We start from the raw sequence: 20,596 nt of genomic DNA on the forward strand, positions 1-20,596 counted from the left end.
AAAAGTACAACAAAACAAATGTGCGGTCACCCACCTGCAATTCTCTGGATAGAACCACGTTGCTCGTGTCTATTGGGCTGGGATTAAATCCATTTGCCTGGGAGTGTTCAACAGGATGCAGACGTACAATGAGATACAGTGTGATATTAGCTATGAAATAACACTATAATAACACAAGATTTCTGCTTTGGTAGCATTTGTTATAGGATTAGTATACTGTCTCTTTAGTTTTTCAGCCTATTATGTAAGATCACCTACAAAATCATCTTTGTGCCACCAGTTAATAGCTGTCTGATCTGCATGCTTACACACATACATACACTCTGCTATGTAACCCCTGACAACTATTAGTATCTTAAAAGTGAAGATATTCTTAATAATAGCAACAATTGCTCATTTTAATGGCTTACATAAATCTGCTTGTTTAAGGGGTTGGTGAAAGAGACATAAAAATCAACACACAAAAAAATGTTTAATAAGGGCCTTCAAGATTTACAAAGATTAAGATTTCATTTTCAGGCATTATGAATATATTAGATTTTCATTAGAAGATTATATCTCCATACATCTGCATTTTGAACCGTTTACGGCGCATAAGCAGTCGTTTGGATTGGTGCAACAGCATTTTCCGTTTCAAACATTTTTGACGAACAAGTACTTCCAATGTTAGAATTTGTCTCTGTCTTCTTGATTGCATTGTACCTGTGAGGCTTGAGAGATCTTTCGCATTTTCTCATTCTCCCTCTGTTGAGACATGCTCTCTCCATCCTTGGTCCTGTCGATGCTCCATCCCATTGCCAGCATACTCTTTAGGGACTCCCTAATTGGCCATCTGTAAATCTCCTTCTCCTGAAGCACAGAAGAAGAAAGGGTGAAAAGGACATAAGACTTTATCTTTTCAATCCATGTTCATCCTCTTCACAAATCTGACATTCTGTACCTTCTCTGTCAGGGCTTTGTAGGTCCTTAGCTGAGGGTGAGTCTTAGCCTTCTCATCCACACAGTCTCCATATTTCCACCCCAGCAACACCTGAGGAACAAGCGCAGTGGAATGTATAAGGGTAAAAGTATCTTTATTGCATTCAGAGCCCCTCCTGGACATGATTTATTATTTGAAAGACTGGGTGAGAGATTAAGTATTATCCTAATAATAAGCCCTGGGTCACCAGAGATCTGAAACACTGTCTCAACCTCAAAAAAATAACATTCATACAGGGAGAGAAAAAACGTGTCAATGAACTGAAAATTGAGCTGAAGCACAAAACCAAGCTGGCCAAGCTCCACTACAAAAATAAAATGGAGGAAAGGTTCACCAGGGGAAATGTGAGGGATGTGTGGCAGGGTCTCAACACCATGATGGGCAGAGCTCAGAAACCAGCCCAGATACAGTGCCCAAACCCCGCCTCCTTCGCAGAGCAGCTAACCACCTTCTACGCCAAGTTCAACAGGACTGAACCCGGGGAGGACTAGACCCCGACCAACACCAGCTACGCCCCTGCACCAAGGAGGAGGATGGAGGAGCGGAGGGTTGTTTCCATCCTCTCCAAGCTATAACCAAGGAAAACTCCTGGACCGGACAGACTCAAGGGGCTGCGGCGGTGTGGTGGCACAGCTTTTCCAGCTGTTCATGAATGCCAGCTTCGTCCCCAGGGCATGGAGACAATCATCATCTCTGTTCCCCAAAAGCCCCATGACAAAGCCATGAATGATTTCAGGCCTGTGGCACTCACCTCTATCCTCTACAAATGCATGGAGAGGGTGGTCACTGGGGAGCTTATCACAGTGATGGACCCACTCCAGTTTGCCTACAAGGCAAAACGGGGAGTTGCTACCCTAACTCTTCTGCATACAGTGGCTAGGCACCTCAACTCTCCAAACTCATATGTCAGGATTTTATTCATGGACTTTTCATCTGTTTTTATTACAGTAAACACAAACACACTTCTGCACTGCCTCCAATAACTACAAGTCAACACAACACTGGTTTCATGGATTAAGGATTATTTAAAGGACAGACCCCAACATATCAGAGTGAACAGTCTTAAATTCAGCCCCACAGTCCCACGGGGCTGTGTCTTGTCACCCATCCTCTTCTCCATATACACAAATGAAATCACCAGCAATGGACTGTCACTTAAATATTCTGATGACATAACCTTAGTGGCCCGCCTGACAGATGAGTGCTTCCAGTCCTCATTAAAGCAGTATGTGGACACCATGGTCCTCTGGTTCCAGGAAAGCTCCCTGGAACTGAACATTAGTAAGACCAAAGAGCTGTGTTGTGGGGGGTGCCGGGCACCTGACACCACTGGACCACTCAGGCAGGAGGGTATTAGGTGGTGGAACAGGTCGAGTGCCCTGAGTTCAACCACCACCTGTCCTTCACACAACTTGCAGATGGGGTTTCAAAAAAAAGCCCAACAGCGCATGTTTCTCCTGAGGAGGCTTTTAATGTCAGACAGGACATTTTAACAGGTCACTCATCGAAAAAGCACAACTTCCTCACAGAGAAAAGCAAGAAAAAACTCACAAGAATCATCAAACACACAACCAAAATCACTGCCACCCACTCATACCGAACTCTTAGACCTTTACAGTCACACAGTAAAAAGAAAGGCATACTCCATCACTAAGGACCCTTCACACCCCCTTCACCACTTCTCTCAGCTATTCCCATCAGGCAGCCACTTTAAAGCACCTCTGGCCAAAAGGACAACTTATAAAACTCTTTCATTCCCACTGCAATATCCATTTGAAACAAGGCCAAATAGACTGTCACTATTTTTTAATCCAGTTTTGTGCAACTGCTCTTATTTATTTATGGAATAGTTTGTCTTTTAAAGTAATTTTATCTGAGTCTTTTATGGGTGTATGTTTTTATGTTGTTTGTGAGCCCCTAACCTAAGACAATTTTCTATCATTATGTGATAGACAAAGTTTTTTGAATCTTGAATCTTATACATTAAGTAGTCACGGTACATTCAGTTCTTGCTGTTCTCAGCTGTTGTTAAATTTTTTGACAGATGCAACAATGCAGGCTAAGCAGTTGGCACAAAAAAGAGCACCGGCCCTCTACACAGAGTAGCACAATTATTGTCAGCATGCCCAGAGTAATAACAAAAAGGAGGCATCACCACCAAAGGGAACAATGTTGTAATATTGGAAAAAAGAACAACATCAAGAAATTGATCTGATTTTCCTCTTTCATGTGGTTGAAATGCTGTTGAGCTTATTATTGTGTGCAGTATGTCTTTAAGGAGAGACATCTTAAGTGTCCTCTTCTTTTCTTACAACACTCGTGATTCGTTCCACATCTAACATTACACCATTTAATAACCATTTTCCCAGATGGAGGCTCTTATTTTCGGCCTTACCTTCTCTGCTGACCATTTCTCATGAGCATGCTCTGCATATTTGTTGGCAAAGTGCTCAAGCTTCTCTGGAAGAGCAATGCTGGAAAACAAGTGTGACAATTAATCAATAATTGTGTGCAGATGCATGTAACTGTATGTTTCATCACAGCACTTAAAACAAGGTGTGATGTAGAAAGTCAGACTGGTACTGTATTTCTCACAGACGTGTGGGTTCAGTAGGGCTTACTTAGCAGTATTGATGGGTTTGGGGTCAAAGTTGCCCTGAGCGTCTACAGAAACAGGCTTCTCCACAGTAGTACTAATGGAGGCATCCACGTAGTCAGGTGGCAAAGCTCCAGCTATGGCACTGAGGCAAGGCATGGCCATCTTGAATAGCTCTGGGTCATATTTCTGCATGGAGAGAGAAAGTAAGTTACAGTGTTAAATATATAATTTAAGTCAGTTTGTACAGACAATACATTTCTGCAAATAGTATTTTTAGTGAGAGTAATGTGTTTAGTTGTTCATATAAGCTGGGACTTAAATAAAGCTATAAATCTGCTCCAGTCAAAGTAGCAGCGCAGCAGGCAGCAGAAAAGACATTAATGAAGAATTATTCTAAAAGCTGAAGAACTAGCGTGCTAGAGGCTTTCGATCAATGATGGCTGTCCAGATATTGATGTTTTCAGGCTGGCCCTTTGCACAGCCCCTTTCATGAGTGTGCATTTAGAGAGATGTGCTGATTCCAGCCATCTGTATTACGAGCAGACCCTCAAGATATCTGTGCCAATATATCGCCCGCATACATAAGTGTTAATCAAGACTGTCATGAGGTACTTTTATTTGACCGTTTATCACTTTTGTATGAAAAGCATTTGTGGTATTGCAGTTTCATACCACTGTACTCCAAATTAGCTGGCACAAAATGTTTTTTTTCTTGACACACAGTAGATTCAGAGTCATACTTTTTGCCAAACACATGTAAATGTTTACAAAGTCAAAAACAAGTCACAACCAAATTGCTAAAAACTGCTGATGTTTTCCCATCTAAAGTGAAATAGATAAGTGAACCCTCACCCTCTGGGACAGAGAATCAAACACGCCCCAGAAGATCTTCTTGGTGAGCAGTAGTTCATCCTCGGATGCGGTGCCGTAACTGCCCCAGCCCGACGGGAGGCAGTAGTACTTCCAGTTCTGCTCATAGTGGTTGGTTAGCAGCTGGAGGACACGCAGAAAGCAAAGGTCAAGACATGCCGAGTAAAATATATCCTTTGGCAAACAGGACAGTTAACTGTGTTTTCAATTGCAGGCAACAAGCATGCAGCCAGTACACATACACGCTCAACAACACACTGGCACTAGGCCATGCATGTATAGTAAATAGCACCTCAAAGGAAATCGGCTCTCCCACACTCACACGCACAAATGAAATCCAAATGTGTACATGAAAGTAAAGCACAAGTGTGTCCACCATTTCACAGGCCAGTCACATTCTATTACATTGCCAGTATTTCTCTCCTGTGGCCAGACGGATGGAGTGTAGCAGTGGAGCCAACAAGCCTGTAATCACACAGTCCAATACTTCATCCCCTTGTTTTCCCTCCTCTAGCTGCCTGCTTCTTCCATGCCACATGATTAACACCACGGGTGTGTTGCAACTGTGTGCATTTGAGTGAGTGTGTGAGAGAATGAGAGAGAGGTAAACACCAGCAACATTATATTAAAGGTAGACCTTTAAGGTCGTTGAAATAAGCTGTTGGTACCTTCCAACAAAGCTAACAATCTAATAACCTGAGGTAATAAAGCGTGACCACACTGACAAAACACAGGTTAGGTTTATTTGGAAAGAAAACAATAAAATGATGATAATGAGGCAGACAGGAAACAGCTGAAACTGGGGCATGCAGGCAGGGCAACAGGGAAAATGAGATAAAAGCAAGATAAAGGACGCGAAGCGGATTTAAAAAGAGTGAGAAAAGTGAAGAAAATGTTGCCCACCCTGAGAGGCATCTTGCAGTAATCTGTTAGCAAGGGCACATCAAAGACAAGGCGGCGCAGGAGCTGCTGCAGCATAGAGGGACGAAGGTGCCTGCAGAATAAGGTGAGAGAGAGATAAGAGTGCTGCCCTGGGCTGTCTTTAACCACAGCATCTTTACACTCTGACCACTTTTTCCACACTGTCTTAGAAGGATATTTTGGGAAACCAGGCTTTGAGCTATAATAGAGTTTTGTTAGAAAGCTGATAAACTGTACTGTTGATCTTTTCTTTTCCTGTCAGCTGAGATAAAAGGTTGGGTATGTGTTTGCTGTATTATTGAACACAGCCAACAGAAACTTTTAACCCTACTAGTTTTGTGTGCTCCTCACTTGCAGACGGATAGCAGGCACTCCTCTATGGCATCTCTCTGGGCCTTGGTGAGGGAACGGCCCTTGGAGAGGCGGTAGATGGTGTGCAGAGTGGAGTCGATGAGGGTGGCGTAGTGTTCAGTGCCGGCGAAGAGAGGGGCGCAGCGGGTGAGGAGGGGAAGCATGGCCGAGCCGATGTAGCGGTTCATGGCCAGCGCTGTCTCTGTGGTACACAGACCCTCCTGGAGAGAGAGGGGGTCACAGGTAAAACGTGACAGTCATGTTGATATGACTTTATTTAAAGTGAGACTGTGAAACTTTTAAAAGAAATAACACATTCTTCCTCTTGCAAAAGAAAAAAAACTGTCTTGTCTTATGGTGGCTAATGTTTGTGAATGTTAGCAAACTTTACATAGATATTGCTTTGTAATTTGGGCTACTCTTATGCTATGTTTTAGTACTTACTGTTGTTCAACAACAGTTACATAGTCTTGCTTTAAAATTATTGTATTTGATGACCATTTTTATCAAATACTGTTTGAACAAAGCACATAAATCTTGTAGTACAAAACAAGTTAGCAAGCAAAGCTAAAAAGAGTAGGGGACTATTACAACCACAAACAGATACCAGACTGTCACACATGCTGCCTAGATTAAATTAGCATGAGTGTTTGTCAGTGTGAGCAGTGTGATATTTTTGGCTGTTGCCACATTAACACTGGGGCAGACGGCAGCCTAAGGGATTGTCAGAGAAAAGAAAAAAAAGTCTCAGATATTCTAGTCTTTACCAAGGGCTCTCCTTGTCATCTAGGGGATCACAGGAGATTAACTCAAACTAACTACCAGTGTTGCCAACTACTTCCAGTGGGAAGTAGCTAAAGCCTGCAGGAAGTTGCTAGATGCCGCTAGATGACGTCCTGTGCTAATTTGTAAATCTGATGTCATGACATAATTACATACATACAAGATTTTTTGAAAATTTAAAGAAAATTAAGTTAAATTAAACTGACTGTAACTGGCTATTTCATGAGCTATTTTTCTTTTCAAGCAGCTGCTCAATGTGCATCTAAATCTACTTCTAATATTAAAGAACTGTTTTATGAAGGCTGTTGTATCAACTCTAAATGAAGTATCATGAATAGAGAGATGATCATAGACTGGAATAAATTGACTACTGTTAACTCTGACTTGACAAAACAAAATCGAACTTAGATGGTAAAGTTCAATCATTTAGAATAAAAACAATGAGGATCAATGATTGGTCATTAGGTACACACATTCACAGCTCATTCACAACTCTGTCTGGCTGATGATTGGTCGACTGAATGTACTGCTGCTCTGTCCCACCCACTGAACAGCACTCATTCAATGAGAAATACTGGTGACTCCCTTCAAGGAGAGTAGTTAAGGTCCGTCCAAAAAGTCGCTACATATGTCGTTAGCCGCTTTTTTGAAAAAAGTCGCTAAAGGGGTCTGAAAAGTTGCTAAGTTGGCAACACTGTCAAGTACTGCATTGAATAAAGCACACACACGGGGGTCTCAGCTCACTGAATAGCTGACTACTTTGTACAGTAGGCCAAGTGATGAAAAATACATTTTCCTTTGTGTCTATCTAAAAGAATGCACCATGTGTAAAAGTAGGCCAGCTTTTTATTGAGCATTTTGTTAATCTACTTAAAACTCCATACACTTTTTGTTGAGAAATAAGAGTAGGCTAAAGAACAACTACATTAATCAACTAAAGAGAAACTTGAACAAAAGCTTAATGAGGGGCTCCTCGTTAGTATAAAATCTAGGATTATTGATTCTGAAACCCCCTGATGAAGGTCATGTTAAAGAGGATGGCCATTCTTTACCTCTCCTCTAAACTGTTGTCAGCTCTACCTACCGTGTCCAGAGAGTTAGCAGCCCTCAGGTCGGAGAGGAAGCCCACTTCGAGCAGGTGAAGCAGAAAGCTCTGGTCCTCAATACCATACACCCTGTCTAGAAACAGCACCATGGGGGCCTTGTGGTCTGGACAAAAGCTGGCTGACATATCAGGCTCTGTCACTGAACCATCTGAGAGAGATCGAGACAAAGAAAGGAAGGCATGGTGTAGTTAGAACAGAGCAATGCACACAGGTGTGAAGCAGTGAAGTCCTTGAGAACAGCTCACAGTACATAATGGCAAGTCTTTTCTGATTAGGAGACTCATGTGTATTCATTAGGCAGCATGTAGCATGTGGATGAGAGTTTTCTGGTGCTAGAATCACAGCTCGTTGTTTTCACTTTCGGCCTGCTGACAGAGCTTGTGTGGCAGTGCTCACAGCAGCAAATTTAAAAGGCGAGTCTTGCCATGCTTATGCAGATCAATCAATAGAGCAAGACAGCTCTCTATAGAAATGATCTGGCTTACTCAGAGCTATGGGAGTGTGCAATAAGGCGTTGTGCTGATTAAAAAGGCATGAGCAGTGAAATGAAATCAATAACCTTCCGCCTTGCGCTAAATGTGCAGAGTTTCATAACCATTGTACTTACTTGTGAGTTAAACACAAGATTGTTGTTGTGGTAGCAGGTAAATGAATAGGATGTGTCCAGATTGGAGGTATAAAGGTGAGTTTCTATGTGTTATCAGAGTGAACATCCTGACTAGTACCTTTGTTGGTGATGGGCATTTTGAGTGGTATACTGATAATACCAACAAGGTCCTCAGTAGGCACCAGAGAGCGCAAAATGGCACGAATACGTAGAGCTTCACCTTTCCCCTTGTTGATGAGCTGAAGAAGGGAGAAAAAAATGAAATAGGAAAAATCTGAGGAATTACAGAGTTCAAGAAAAACAATAATAAATACAATTTCTTGCAAACATACATGCATCTCTGGGGCACAACGTCCTAACAGGTCAATGAGCGCAGAGTAGAAGGACATGATGGCATTGCCCATGTGAACAACCTCCTCCTCATCATCACCATCAGCAGACCTAACAGCAAAAAAGCAGAAAAGTTGAGGATGATCAGAAACAGAGTGGGTTCATTGGGAGAGGGGCCTTAAAGAGACAGAAGCTAAAAATGCCATTTAGAGACAGAGGCTGAACTAAGGGGCTGCATAATGGGATAAATAAGGAGTTTTTTGAACTGTAAATCATGCAAAGCTACTCTAGTTGAGTTTCTGAATAAAAATATAGAGCTGGAAATGAGCATAACAGGTCTCCTTTATGGGTAAGTCCTCAGCATTGATTTGATAATCTTTGCTTGATCTTCAGGGCTTACACGTCAGAGCTAACTCCCTGGACAGAGCCTGGCAGGTCCAAAGCAGGCATCTCAGAGATCTTGATGGCTTCCTTCATGGCAGCCAGCAGGCCATTCCCTCCCTCTCCCCTCAGTGCAGGTCCGAAACACTCTGGACGACGGATAAGCAGCTTGACCACAACACTAGAGTTCTCCTCCACGCTCTCGCCTGGAACATAAATTAAAAAATCATGTGGATGGACTGACCGAACTTGCAAATTCAAGATGAGAGCTCACCAAGGATTTAGTGTATATAATGGTAAAACAATTTCCTTGCATAAATTTTGAAAAGTTCTTTTGATTATTGCCAGCATAGAGTTTGCCTTTTTATTTTTTTCTGAAATGATCATGTGGAATTCAAGTGAAGTATCAACCACTACACCTATATGCTTTTCCTCTTTCATTTGCTGAACCACCAATTCTCCAACTGTATAATTATGTAACTATGTTATCATTTGATTTCCCAATGTGTAAATGTTTACATTTTTCTGGATTTAATTTTTTGCAGATGGGCTGTGTCAGTGTCCTTGGCAATTATTCTAAATATTTTTTTGTCGTCTGCAAAAAACTATGCATCAGATTGTACCATAATTGGTAAATCATTTATATAAACAACAAAGGGTACAGGGCCTAGCACAGATCCCTGTGGAACTCCAGAGGTCACTGGTTCCCAGCCTTAAGTGGCACCATTTACCACTCTCTGCTGTTTCCTATTACGTAAAAGTCCTGTATCTAGTCTGTAACTCTGTCACCTATGCAATAGAATTTTAATTTTGACAGTAGCCTTTTATGAGGAACTCTATTTAAAAGCTTCTTGGAAGTCCATATATATGCAATTGACTGACTGTCCTCTATCCAAAGCTGCTGACCACTTATGAAGAAGCTGAAGTGTAGTCGCTCTTCCAGATATGATTCCATACTGCTTATTGCTAAAAAGTCTGTTTGACTACAGATGGTCAACAATATATGTCCTGATTAGATTTTCTATCGTCTTGCATATTACAGATGTCAGACTAACTGGTTTATAGTTTCTTGCTAAAGATTTGTTTCCTCTTTTGAAAATTGATTTGTGCCTCTTTCCATTCACAGAGGAAAATTGATTCTTCTAACGATTGATTATATAATACTATTAGAGGTTCAGCAATCACATAAGCCAATTCCTTTAAAATCCCAGGATGCATTGCATCTGGCCCTGGTGATTTATAGATGTTAATATTCTGTAGAAGCAGTTTTGTATCCTCAGTAATTATTATAAAACGTTCAATTCGCTGAATTTCAAATCTTGGCAATTCAGTGATATGCCCCTCAGGTTTGTTCACAAATACATTGCTGAATTATTCTGACAATATTTCTGTCTTTTCAATATCTTTTTCTGTTTTGGGGGAGTTAGTATTATTCTGATTGGTATATAAGTCTCCTACTGATGTTTTAATTTTTGTCCTCTTATTTATATGATTGCAGATAACCTTTGGTCACTGTTTAGATTGTCTTGCTGAGTCTTCTTCATATATCTTTCTTAAATATTGTGTTCTCATTCTCACAAAGTTTCTAACTCACCAATATTCCTGGTGTACCTCTGGGTTTTTACTTCTTATTGCCTTTCCCGCGTTTCTTTCCTTTTTGTAATAGGCTACTGTCCAAGTTTTTTATTCAGAGGCTTGATTTTACTGATTGGTACAAACTTGTCCTCTACGTCATTCAACTTAGCCTTAATTAGTCTCCATTTGTTGTCACCATCATAATTAGTTATCATTGTTAGATTATTACCATTATTATTGTTGTATCCAATCAAAGTTTCCTAATTCCCTACATACGTATTTTTTTCTTATCAGTTTCACAAGTTCACTATCCCTAAGCCTCAGGCAAAACGCCTTGAGCAACTGAATGAAGGTGTTTGAAACTCGGTTGGACCTTTGCTAGCATGTAGTAGAAGAATAAACTGAAAGAGAGAGTGAGAGACAGAGAGAAAGAGAGTGGGAATGGTAACTGCAGTCATACCGTTAACAAAGACAGCAAACCGCAAGAAGGAGAGGTAACGCTCTCCCTCAATGGGGTTCCAACCGATGTCTGGATAACCCTTAGCCAGCAGCATGGGACAACTCTGGAGACCACAGCCTGCCAGGTAGGTGACCACCTACAAATGAAACACATACATAACTTCAAATATACTGCAGTTCAATACTTATCAAGATTTAATGTATTACTTCTGGGTGATTTCAAAAAGTATATGCATGTGTAGATCTCCAATTTCAATTGACTTTTTTTCTAAATCAAGCACACACACAGTAACTGAAACTGAGAATAAAAGAGAGCAGCAGGGTTAAAAGGCCAAATCTTACTTTGTCCAGATCAGGTTCTTCCAGTGCCAGAGCCAGGCCATTGTTGTCCATCACAGAGGAAGCAGCCACATCTAGAGGAGTGGAGCCCCTCATAGCTGGTGAAGCTACAAGACAAATCACACTCTTAGGTTCAACCACTTACTGTCTATTCCATTGCATCTTCAACTGTATGTCTCTTGAGAATCAGCTTGTACCCGTGGTCACATTCCTAAAAGTTTTGTTGTGCTGTGTTTCAGTCTGCTGAATAGGACTTATAGTGGTGGGAGCTGCCTGCAGCAAACAGCAGGGGGTAGTGTTTTCACTCTTTCTTTCAGCTAATTTGCCAACTGCTGGTAAATATTATATGTTAGGCTCCACAGGGTTCATGTGGAACAGTTTGTGTAGCACTATACATATGCACACATTACCTGTAATCACTCTGAGATCTTGTATGCTCTTATAGAATTTCAATTAGTAAAATAAAGTTTTCAATGAAGTTATAATGAGCACACTCATATAACTTGTGAGCAATGTGTGTTTGTGCATGTATGGATTCATGCACGCCTGTGTGTGTGTGTATCCAGGGGAGATACTTTCTTGCCCCAGCAGGGTGCTCGTTGAGACTGTGGCATTGCCATCTTCTAACAGAATGGGAGATGAGTTGCTCTCTCTGCTGATAGACTCCCAACACTGGTGCACACACTGACACTCACAAATATACACGTCTTCTTAGGTGCAATGCTAATACATAAGTGAGCTCAGAAGTGCAGAACCAGTCCTATGATGGCAAAAGGGTGATTACAGTATATCATCCATATCAATGAGAATGATGGGAGTTTTTAGAATTTGTCTTCCATACATCCTAGAGCTGGTTTTAAAGGTACAGTACCAGTCAAAAGTTTGGACACACTGTCTTATTCAAATGAATGGGAAGGTGTGTCCAAACTTTAAATTGGTATTGTATGTTTGATCCTTGTTTCATAGAGAATGACAATCCCTATACTACATCTTCTTCAAGATCATCCACATCCTACAGTCTGAACATTTTGGTTGATTACTGATTATGTTGTGTGGTCTTCATCCAGTAAAGCAGCTAAACAGAGACGCTGTGAGCTGTACCCACCGAGGCCCACGCTGCTATTCTCTAGCAGGTAGCTAAGGTGGTCGAACATGGCTTTCTGGTTCTGGCGGCTGATCCGGCAGAAGTAGCACAGGAAGCGACAACAGCTGGCAACCATCTTGGGAAAGGCAATTTCCTGTGGGGTGACACACTGAGAATAAGTAGGGTAGAAGATCCACCATGGTTGTATTGTGAAGCAAGAGAACTGTAGTAAAATCAGAAACCAAGTTTGCTGTTCAAAGTACGAGTTGTATAACAGGTGTGAGAGTAAACACCATACTATCTTTATGTCTAGACATTGTTCACAAATTGTCACTCAAAAAACAGTTACTTAATCCAAATGGTTTTGAAGAGGTTGCTTCTTTATTCAAGGGTACTGAGTTTATTGTAATGACTTCTTCCAAGCTTGTTACTAAAAAAATGTCCCTGCATGTCATCGTTCCTAATTAACATCTAAAAGGCCTGACATCTTCACACGCTGCCAGCTAGCCACATTCTGCCCTTTCTGCCCTCCCTCCCAGACTTTGACGCTGTCAGCCTGAGGAGAAAGCCCACCTACTGGGACCATGTCTTTATCAATGTGCCCTCACCCTGCAACCATATTCCACACACAAACAATAACATGTAACACTGAATTAAAACACAAACTTTCTACGTGAGTGACATCATTTCTGTCAAGGTGGCGCAGTGAACTCTGTGGGTGCGTCTTTAGCCTGTGGAAGCAGAGGTAAATATAAAAGTAGAAGTTGTGAAACCTGGGATTTGTCTCCACCAAGCACATTGACCATGACCTCCATGACAGTCTCATGCATGCCCAGTATTCTCATTAGGTTGGGGTGCTGATAGAACACCTTGTTGTTCATGATGTCACTGGAAAGAAGAAAAGACCAGACATGAAATGACTTAATGTTCTCTAAAAGACACATTGCACTTCAATACTGTGCCAAATTAGCATTATCAAGACCAAAATGTATACAAATGATTTGTATTTAGGATAAAAGTTGATCCAGTAACTAAAACACATTTAACCCAAGCATAGCTTCACTGAGGCAGCCACAACCTACCCCAGTCCATCAATCATTAGCTTCTCCTCCTCTTTCCCCATACGAACAGACAGCAGAGATCTAATCTGACCAAGAGAGGCTAAAAGGTTGATGGTGTCAAGGACGGAGGCAGCACTGATGGTGTAAGTCTTCCTCATGGCCCGGAGCAGCTCTCCAATGCTGTCATACTGCCTCCTCAGCAGGCTGAACATCTTGCGGACCAGCTCTGGGTCCTGGATGTGACACTCTTGGGCCCAGCTGACCATGGTCTGGGAGATCAACTCCTTCAGATTGGCTGCAAGGAAAGTTGGTGAACATGGCTGATATTTTTTGTTTTAAAAAATGTTATCAAACATATAAAACACTTTCTTTTTGATAAAGTATTTTTTCCATTACAATTAATATATTTAGTATATATTTCAACCGATCAACTGAACAATTAAAAAACTTACCTGACTCGAAATGTTTAACTTTTGTCTTAATGAACATTTAACCAGCAAAATCACCTAAATGACTAGAGACTGACTATTATTGGGTCAGATATGTCTTATAATAGACTTAAAACAAATGTGTTTTCCTTACACAGAGGAACTGTAAGCCATCAAGTGTTAACATTATATATTTTGTAATAGCTGTTAACCCTTAAAAGTCATTAAATTTATGGGGATGACTCCTAAGAGGTGAGAGGTCACTTCAAGTCAAACATCATACTCTTCTCAGAGATAAATGAAAATTATATTCTGAAAAATAATTAAATCAGCAATAATTGTTTGGCCATTGGCACAAGTGCAAAAAGCTGTTAACACAATAATTATATATTATAAACTTATTAAGTTCTTGTAGTAAGTGTGCTAGCAAGCAGTCGCTTATCTACACATCCAGCTGACACAGGACATTAGCATTATAAAGGCTGCAAATCAATCAGTGTGCTTCAGTATTTTCTCATCTCAATATTAGCATTAATTTTGAGTCACATCTCTCGTCACCTGAGGAATGTAATGCTAATATTCACTCTCCATTTAGCTCTGTTTTTGTTCTCCACCAATTCCTGAGGGAAATATCTGGCTCTTTACCAGCTAAGTGCTCCACTATGTTCACAGGCTGTTGGTAACCTTGTCTGTCTGCTGTTTGCTGCTGGGCAGGTAGCATACAGTTGGTTTATCAGTGCTTTTTTTCCTGCTGTCTGCTGTGTGTGGGAACAACACTGATGAGAGTAGTGAGAGTGAACCACAACAATAAAGTTGCGGGCGTAACAGCAAAACAATGAGCTGAAAGATGATGCACCATAGAGCTGAGGGGAACTGCAGAGTCGGGTAATAATTATCTGTGGGTTCATTACTACTAGTGAGACCTTTCACGCTACACACAGTAATTTGATCCATTGTTTATATGAAAATATTGATTAGTGCAGCTTTAAAGGTCCAGTGTGTAATATGTGTGGTATTTAGCCGCCTCTAACAGTGAGGTTCTAGATTGAAGCACTACGCCGCTCACCCCTCCCCTCCCTAAGACTTTGGAGAGATTCCAGAAGCTACGGTGGCCTTCAAGGACAAGAAGCTATTTGCTGAAGATGTCATTGTCCATGACAACTTCAAGCATTTCTAACAAGTCAAGCGATGAGGTGAAGATGTATTTAATTATTTAGTCTATAATACTATAGGTTATAGCTCACAAGTAAGATAGCAGTTATGAGTGTTTTATTGTTTTGGTAATACAAGCTAACATTAGCAACGTCATGCTAAACAAAACCTACGTTATTTTATTCTAACGTTAGGCATTATTACAAAATCTACATTACTGATAGCGAGATAGCGTTGGCAGGATAACGTTACATATCTTATTATCCGTTTGCAGAGTCAAGTACTGGAGGTTAGAGGAGGAGGAAGAGGGCGAGAAAGAGGGCGAGTTAGCGGTTCTGCTGCAGACAGGGCCAGGCGAGGGAGGAGAACAAACACCGGTACTGTGGAAGCAGGGGAAGAGGCTGGAAACCTTCCAAAGGGACCGAAGCGACTGAGGTTTGTGACGTCATTTATACAATTATTTTATCATATTCCTACCCGTCCTGCATGATATTAAAAATGCCAATACAACACAAAGTGGTATTTACATAGCAGCTCTGTGCTTTACATTACTGTAGTCTGTATAGTTTGATGTGTTATCAGTGTAATGTGAGTCAGAAGCTCCTTTTACACAGCCTGTTCAAGGCGGGAATACAGCGCCTATAATCCGCCTCACTGTTCTGTTTAGCCCATATTCTGACCAAATCAGGCGGCGCAGCGCACAGCTGCAGGGTTGAAGAGGTGTGTGGGTGTGTTTGTGCTTAAGAAGCTAACCGCTGTGAAACAATCAGAAAATAACGTTTATCGATCTGGTTCACCAGCTTCCCCACTAACGTTACTAGCGCTCCCTCTCTTCATTCACCCTCTAGCTCACTCGACCACAGCTGCTCTCGCTCTCTTTCTCTCGTCTTTTTAAAATGAGTCAGGAAGCCGACAGAAAAGTTTAACTCAACCTTTAACGTTATCAAACGAAGAGAAATGTCCTCCCCTTGGATCCTCTTTACAGCTATAATGCGGGTTCTCTATATAAAAGAGGCTACTGAAAACATCAGCAACACTACTGAATGATTATATAATCCAGCATGGTGTCCCACCATTTGCTGGAGTGCCAGGGGTACCATGGTGTACTTGTAGTAACTGTATCTATGCCTACAGACCTGGAGAGGAAATGCTGTGGCCAGTACCCTGCAGATTGTGTAATAATAATACCACACTTCTCCTAGCACTGTCTTGAAAATGCTTTTTATGCATTCACAGGCGGTACTGGGAGGACATTATGGTATTTGGCCAAACCAGGAAGCCTTGGGATGACAACCGGGAGTACCGTTATGCTGCCTATAGACATTTCATCTATTGACAGCATGGCTCTTTAGGCCAGGGAAACTGACTTGTCATCCCCCGTTCATCACACTAGTTTCACACCTGGCCTCTGAGTTTCCCTCCAGGTCCTCTGGAACATCCACACAGTATCTCAGGTACTAACACACCTGCCTGTTCATCATCAAGGCATCAAATCATCTCATATTTATTTGTTACATTTCTGATATTTTATTTATTTTATACTTGTTCTATACATTTTCTATATTTTCTGGATAATTATTAAACTTTTTGTTTATATATTCACATTTGTTCAACTTAAATGTGCAAGTTTACCAAATAAAAGATATTCATCAGATGTGCTGTGATAACTGCAATGATAAACATATTAATATATACTTATACAATGACAGTATTTCTCTGCAGTCAGTATATTGTCATTACCACTTCCACCATTAATTTATATTGTCATTATTTATATTTATAAAGCAACATAAAACAGTAGTGAAGTTGGAATACCACTGATCCTCAGAACAGGGCACTGTAGTACATGTTATGGATTAATTTTCATTGCCACTTCAGGTTATGTTAACTGTAATTCACTAGTTTGAACCAGAAAATAAAAATATAAAAAACAACACTAAGAATGATGACATTTGTAATAAAAATATCTTTTATTTAACAGAAACATTTTTGGACATCCTTTTCAATGTGGACAATAAAAGGATAACATAAACATGCAGCTTTTACTGTTCAAACACAAACATATTGACAGCTTATTCTGTGTTCTTCAGAGTTGATTCTCATAAAGACAGAATAATCTATGAAATCATTAGTCTGTTTGAACACTAAAAGCAGTGTGATTAAACTAATCCGATCACCTTCCAGCAGTCAAATTGCTGCACATATAATAGCTGACAAGGGTCAGACCAAAACCACACCAAAAGTATTCAATTTACTACTCTGGATGAAGATGCTCTCATGGCAGGAACAACACCCATGATTCACTGGCACTGCTGTTCCTCATCTGCTCCAGGAGCTGTGTGTAGAGCAGCAGCTGCATGGAAAACTGCTTCTGTGGAAGACAGTACCATTACACATGAAGATAATTTACTATTTCATACATTTTATACAGTTGTACATGTGAAAATAGTGCTATTTAACTAAAAGTAGGACTTACAGGGTAAGTTAATATGCTACATAGGCAAACAAATGTGTATCACCTACCTAGACCTCTCCTGACTTGGCCTGCAATACTTCTGATATGGTGGGTGTGAATGTCACAGACATGGTGAATAATGCCAACCCATAGTGCCTGAGAAAAATAAAACAGCACAAATGAATGAACTTACTATTATAAATCATCTATCTATCTATCTATCTATCTATCTATCTATCTAATGCGCTCACCAGAAACTGTTCAACCTTATTCCATGCAGATTTTCATCCCAACAACAGGATGTATTAACTCGGTGATGAGCAGACTTCTCCTCAGTTTATCTTTCACACTAACTCATTACTCTGACTCACTGTCTTTAGCACATCACCAGCGCTAAATATCTTAGTTATCAAACAATTAGTTGTCTTACTGCCACAGAAAATGAGTAAATAATTGGGTTATTAGTACGACGTCGCCTCCCTGTTGTCTCTATCAGACCACCAGCTCCGTGAGAGGCACAAACTGAGGCTAAAGTGTGCTAATATTTAACGTTACGTGGCGGCGTTTCTTTTCAGGGAAACTAATGTACTACTAATAAACATTGTACATCATCTAGGTTTTGAACCATTGGCAGCGGGACAAAATAAATATACATTACACTCTTACCTGTCCAGCAGTAAACAGGATACTTCGGCATCAGTCTGCAAACATTTCTCTCATCAGGGATTTCCATCTGGGTTTATCCTCGTTTTATGCCTTCTTCGAGTTTTCGTTTCCTTGACGATAACATTTCACGCTCCTGTGATTTTCTAAATAAGTATGATCCTCCATTTATCAGATTTTGGTTTCAAAAACTTCTCATAATACAAAATGTTGGTCCGTTCTTCTTTGTTTTAAAACCGGTGCATTTCCAGTAGTCGCCCACTTAATCTAAAACGCGTAAGGCCCTCACTGGAGCCAGTGTTAGGTTTGTCTGTTCTGCGCTACTGTAGAAACATGTTGATGCAACCTATTTTTATACAGTCTATCATGGATGTATAAATGCAGTCTATGGATGCAACATGGTGGCCACCGTGGAGGGGGACCCGCTCCCATGTAGATATAAAGGGCTTATTTCTAAGGTAACGAAAACACAACAATTATTATTTTCAGCTGATTAGACACTAATTAAGATATACTTATAAATGATCTATTCAATTTTTACCAAGTCTGTTCTTTTAGATGTTACTAAATACTACACACTGGACCTTTAATGTTGCATATTACAGTATACTTAATACTTACCATCTACATTATTACCTAAACTTATAATGCTGATTATAATAAAGGAAATACAGCTGTGTGACTATAGAGTCACTCATGAAGGGATGCATTAGTTCAAACAATACAGAATTTTTTTTATTTACAACAGTCAGATAAGATTTGCTTTTCAAATGGCAAATGGTGACTTGCTTCGACAGTGCTCGCTGCAATCCTTACCATGTATCATCATTGGCCTTAAGAGGAAAATATGAACATGACATGGCATCCCACCTTAAAGCACATCTACCTTAAACACACAGCACACACACACACACACACACACACACACACGTAGACACACATTAACACACACCCAAACACAAAGCTCTATTAGACTAAAGGTAAAAATCCCTCCACTTGACTGGGTGCTCCCATTTCTACACAACTCGTACTTGAGCACAACAAAAAGAGATGCGATTCAAAGGCTGTATTCCCAAACTAGCTCAGTGATGCAAATAAGTCCTTGAACACAAAATAAAAAGAGACAGACAGCCCCTTCAAAGTCTTTCTCGTGGCTCCACTTGAGCTAAAAGAACTGCACGCAAGTACAGTATCAGCCACCTCTACAAGTCTGCTTCTAAAGGAAGGGCAATCAGCTGTGTTTCAGCAATGTCAGTTATTTTCTTCTATTCTGTGGAAAAGAAAACACACTCGGAGTGCTCATTCATGAAAAGGCACATTTTCAGTGGAGCGAAAGAGAAGCCCTGTTATATAAAGAATAAGGGACGAGGTATTAATAGTTTTGTACAGTACCATATTCTGCTTCTGTGGTTAAATGGAGACATTTGTTTGGATCACTCATACGTGGATTACAGGGTTAGTAACCAAAATCCGGTTCCAAATTGGAACTGAATCCACAAACCAGGTCCTTATCGGTTCCTGAGAGTGATAACGCTTTATTATTGTAAATAAAGGCTACATTTCTGCAAGGACGTGATATCCAACCCTAGTGGGTTACCCTTAAGGCTTCATTAAAGCTGGATCAAAAGGATGTATGGGTGTATTTGTGTGTCTGTTCTTGGGATATAAATACACAAAGAAGAGACAGACATCAATTAAACAGTTCAGAACCATAAAAGATGGAGCCATTTACATAGGATTGATTTCCTTGAAAGTATTGCAATTAGGTGATTGTGTTTTTAAGACCCCTGGTTGATTGGATCTGTTGGTTTTCCAAAGAGTATTTGACACCAGGCTGTCAATCAATGCAAGGGTGTGTTTGTGTGTTTTGTGTGATGGTTGGGGAGCCAGCAGAATGTCGCAGTCAGCGGTAACTGATCCTGCCGCTGAGAGTTGCGTGGGTGTCAGAGAAAGAGCAGAAGCACCAGCTTGCTCCAAAATGAGAAGCAGCACTTCTCCATCTAAGCCAACATGCTTCACATCACCTGACTCTCATTCTGTCACAGTATCATGCACACTGGCTCATTCCCCCTCTGTCTGTCTCACTCTTAAACACTATCCTCCAGCACTTTCCCCTCACTACACCCCAACAAACAAATCTGACCTGTCTAGAGTTACACTGATGGAAGCCAGCTGTTTTCATGGTATGAGAGATCACAAACAATCCCTGTGCTTTCTCTCACACACACAGATTTCTTCAAGGCAAGTAATCATGTCTGCACATTAAATGATTTTGGTGGATAAACCATTCATCAGAGGAAGAAAACAACTTCTGCGATCCTTTTACTTCATCTATATGAAATAATGGCAATGATGACAGTGCCTTTTGTATCTCCAGGGTGTCACGGAGGAAGATGACAGGGGGGAGGAGAAGTTATAGCTGGAGTCACAGCACAGAATATATCATATCTTCT

General features: G+C 40.7%; 1 protein-coding gene and 1 long non-coding RNA gene across 9 annotated transcripts in view; both read right to left on the bottom strand.

Annotated features, from left to right (window-relative positions):
* LOC137199880 (ryanodine receptor 3-like) overlaps window positions 1-20,596 on the bottom strand; it is a 113,834-nt gene that overhangs the window by 26,902 nt on the left and 66,336 nt on the right. For all 8 annotated transcript variants that reach the window (XM_067614482.1, XM_067614480.1, XM_067614481.1 and 5 more), the window contains 17 exons: window positions 13,467-13,740; window positions 13,158-13,272; window positions 12,406-12,538; window positions 11,304-11,407; window positions 10,963-11,098; window positions 8,947-9,133; window positions 8,549-8,657; window positions 8,335-8,455; window positions 7,588-7,757; window positions 5,721-5,941; window positions 5,352-5,442; window positions 4,431-4,571; window positions 3,601-3,764; window positions 3,375-3,453; window positions 941-1,030; window positions 703-849; window positions 35-97 (listed from right to left, as the gene is read on the bottom strand). In XM_067614482.1, the coding sequence (XP_067470583.1) occupies window positions 35-97; window positions 703-849; window positions 941-1,030; window positions 3,375-3,453; window positions 3,601-3,764; window positions 4,431-4,571; window positions 5,352-5,442; window positions 5,721-5,941; window positions 7,588-7,757; window positions 8,335-8,455; window positions 8,549-8,657; window positions 8,947-9,133; window positions 10,963-11,098; window positions 11,304-11,407; window positions 12,406-12,538; window positions 13,158-13,272; window positions 13,467-13,740 (2,345 nt within the window). The remainder of the gene's footprint in view (window positions 1-34; window positions 98-702; window positions 850-940; window positions 1,031-3,374; window positions 3,454-3,600; window positions 3,765-4,430; window positions 4,572-5,351; window positions 5,443-5,720; window positions 5,942-7,587; window positions 7,758-8,334; window positions 8,456-8,548; window positions 8,658-8,946; window positions 9,134-10,962; window positions 11,099-11,303; window positions 11,408-12,405; window positions 12,539-13,157; window positions 13,273-13,466; window positions 13,741-20,596) is intronic.
* LOC137199882 (uncharacterized) lies at window positions 16,974-17,680 on the bottom strand. The gene is made up of 2 exons (XR_010931868.1): window positions 17,549-17,680; window positions 16,974-17,396 (listed from the first exon to the last, which is right to left on the bottom strand). It is a non-coding gene; the product is annotated as an uncharacterized lncRNA (long non-coding RNA).

This window comes from Thunnus thynnus, chromosome 16 (genome assembly GCF_963924715.1).
Source record: "Thunnus thynnus chromosome 16, fThuThy2.1, whole genome shotgun sequence".
In the NCBI taxonomy this organism is placed as follows: Eukaryota; Metazoa; Chordata; class Actinopteri; order Scombriformes; family Scombridae; genus Thunnus; species Thunnus thynnus.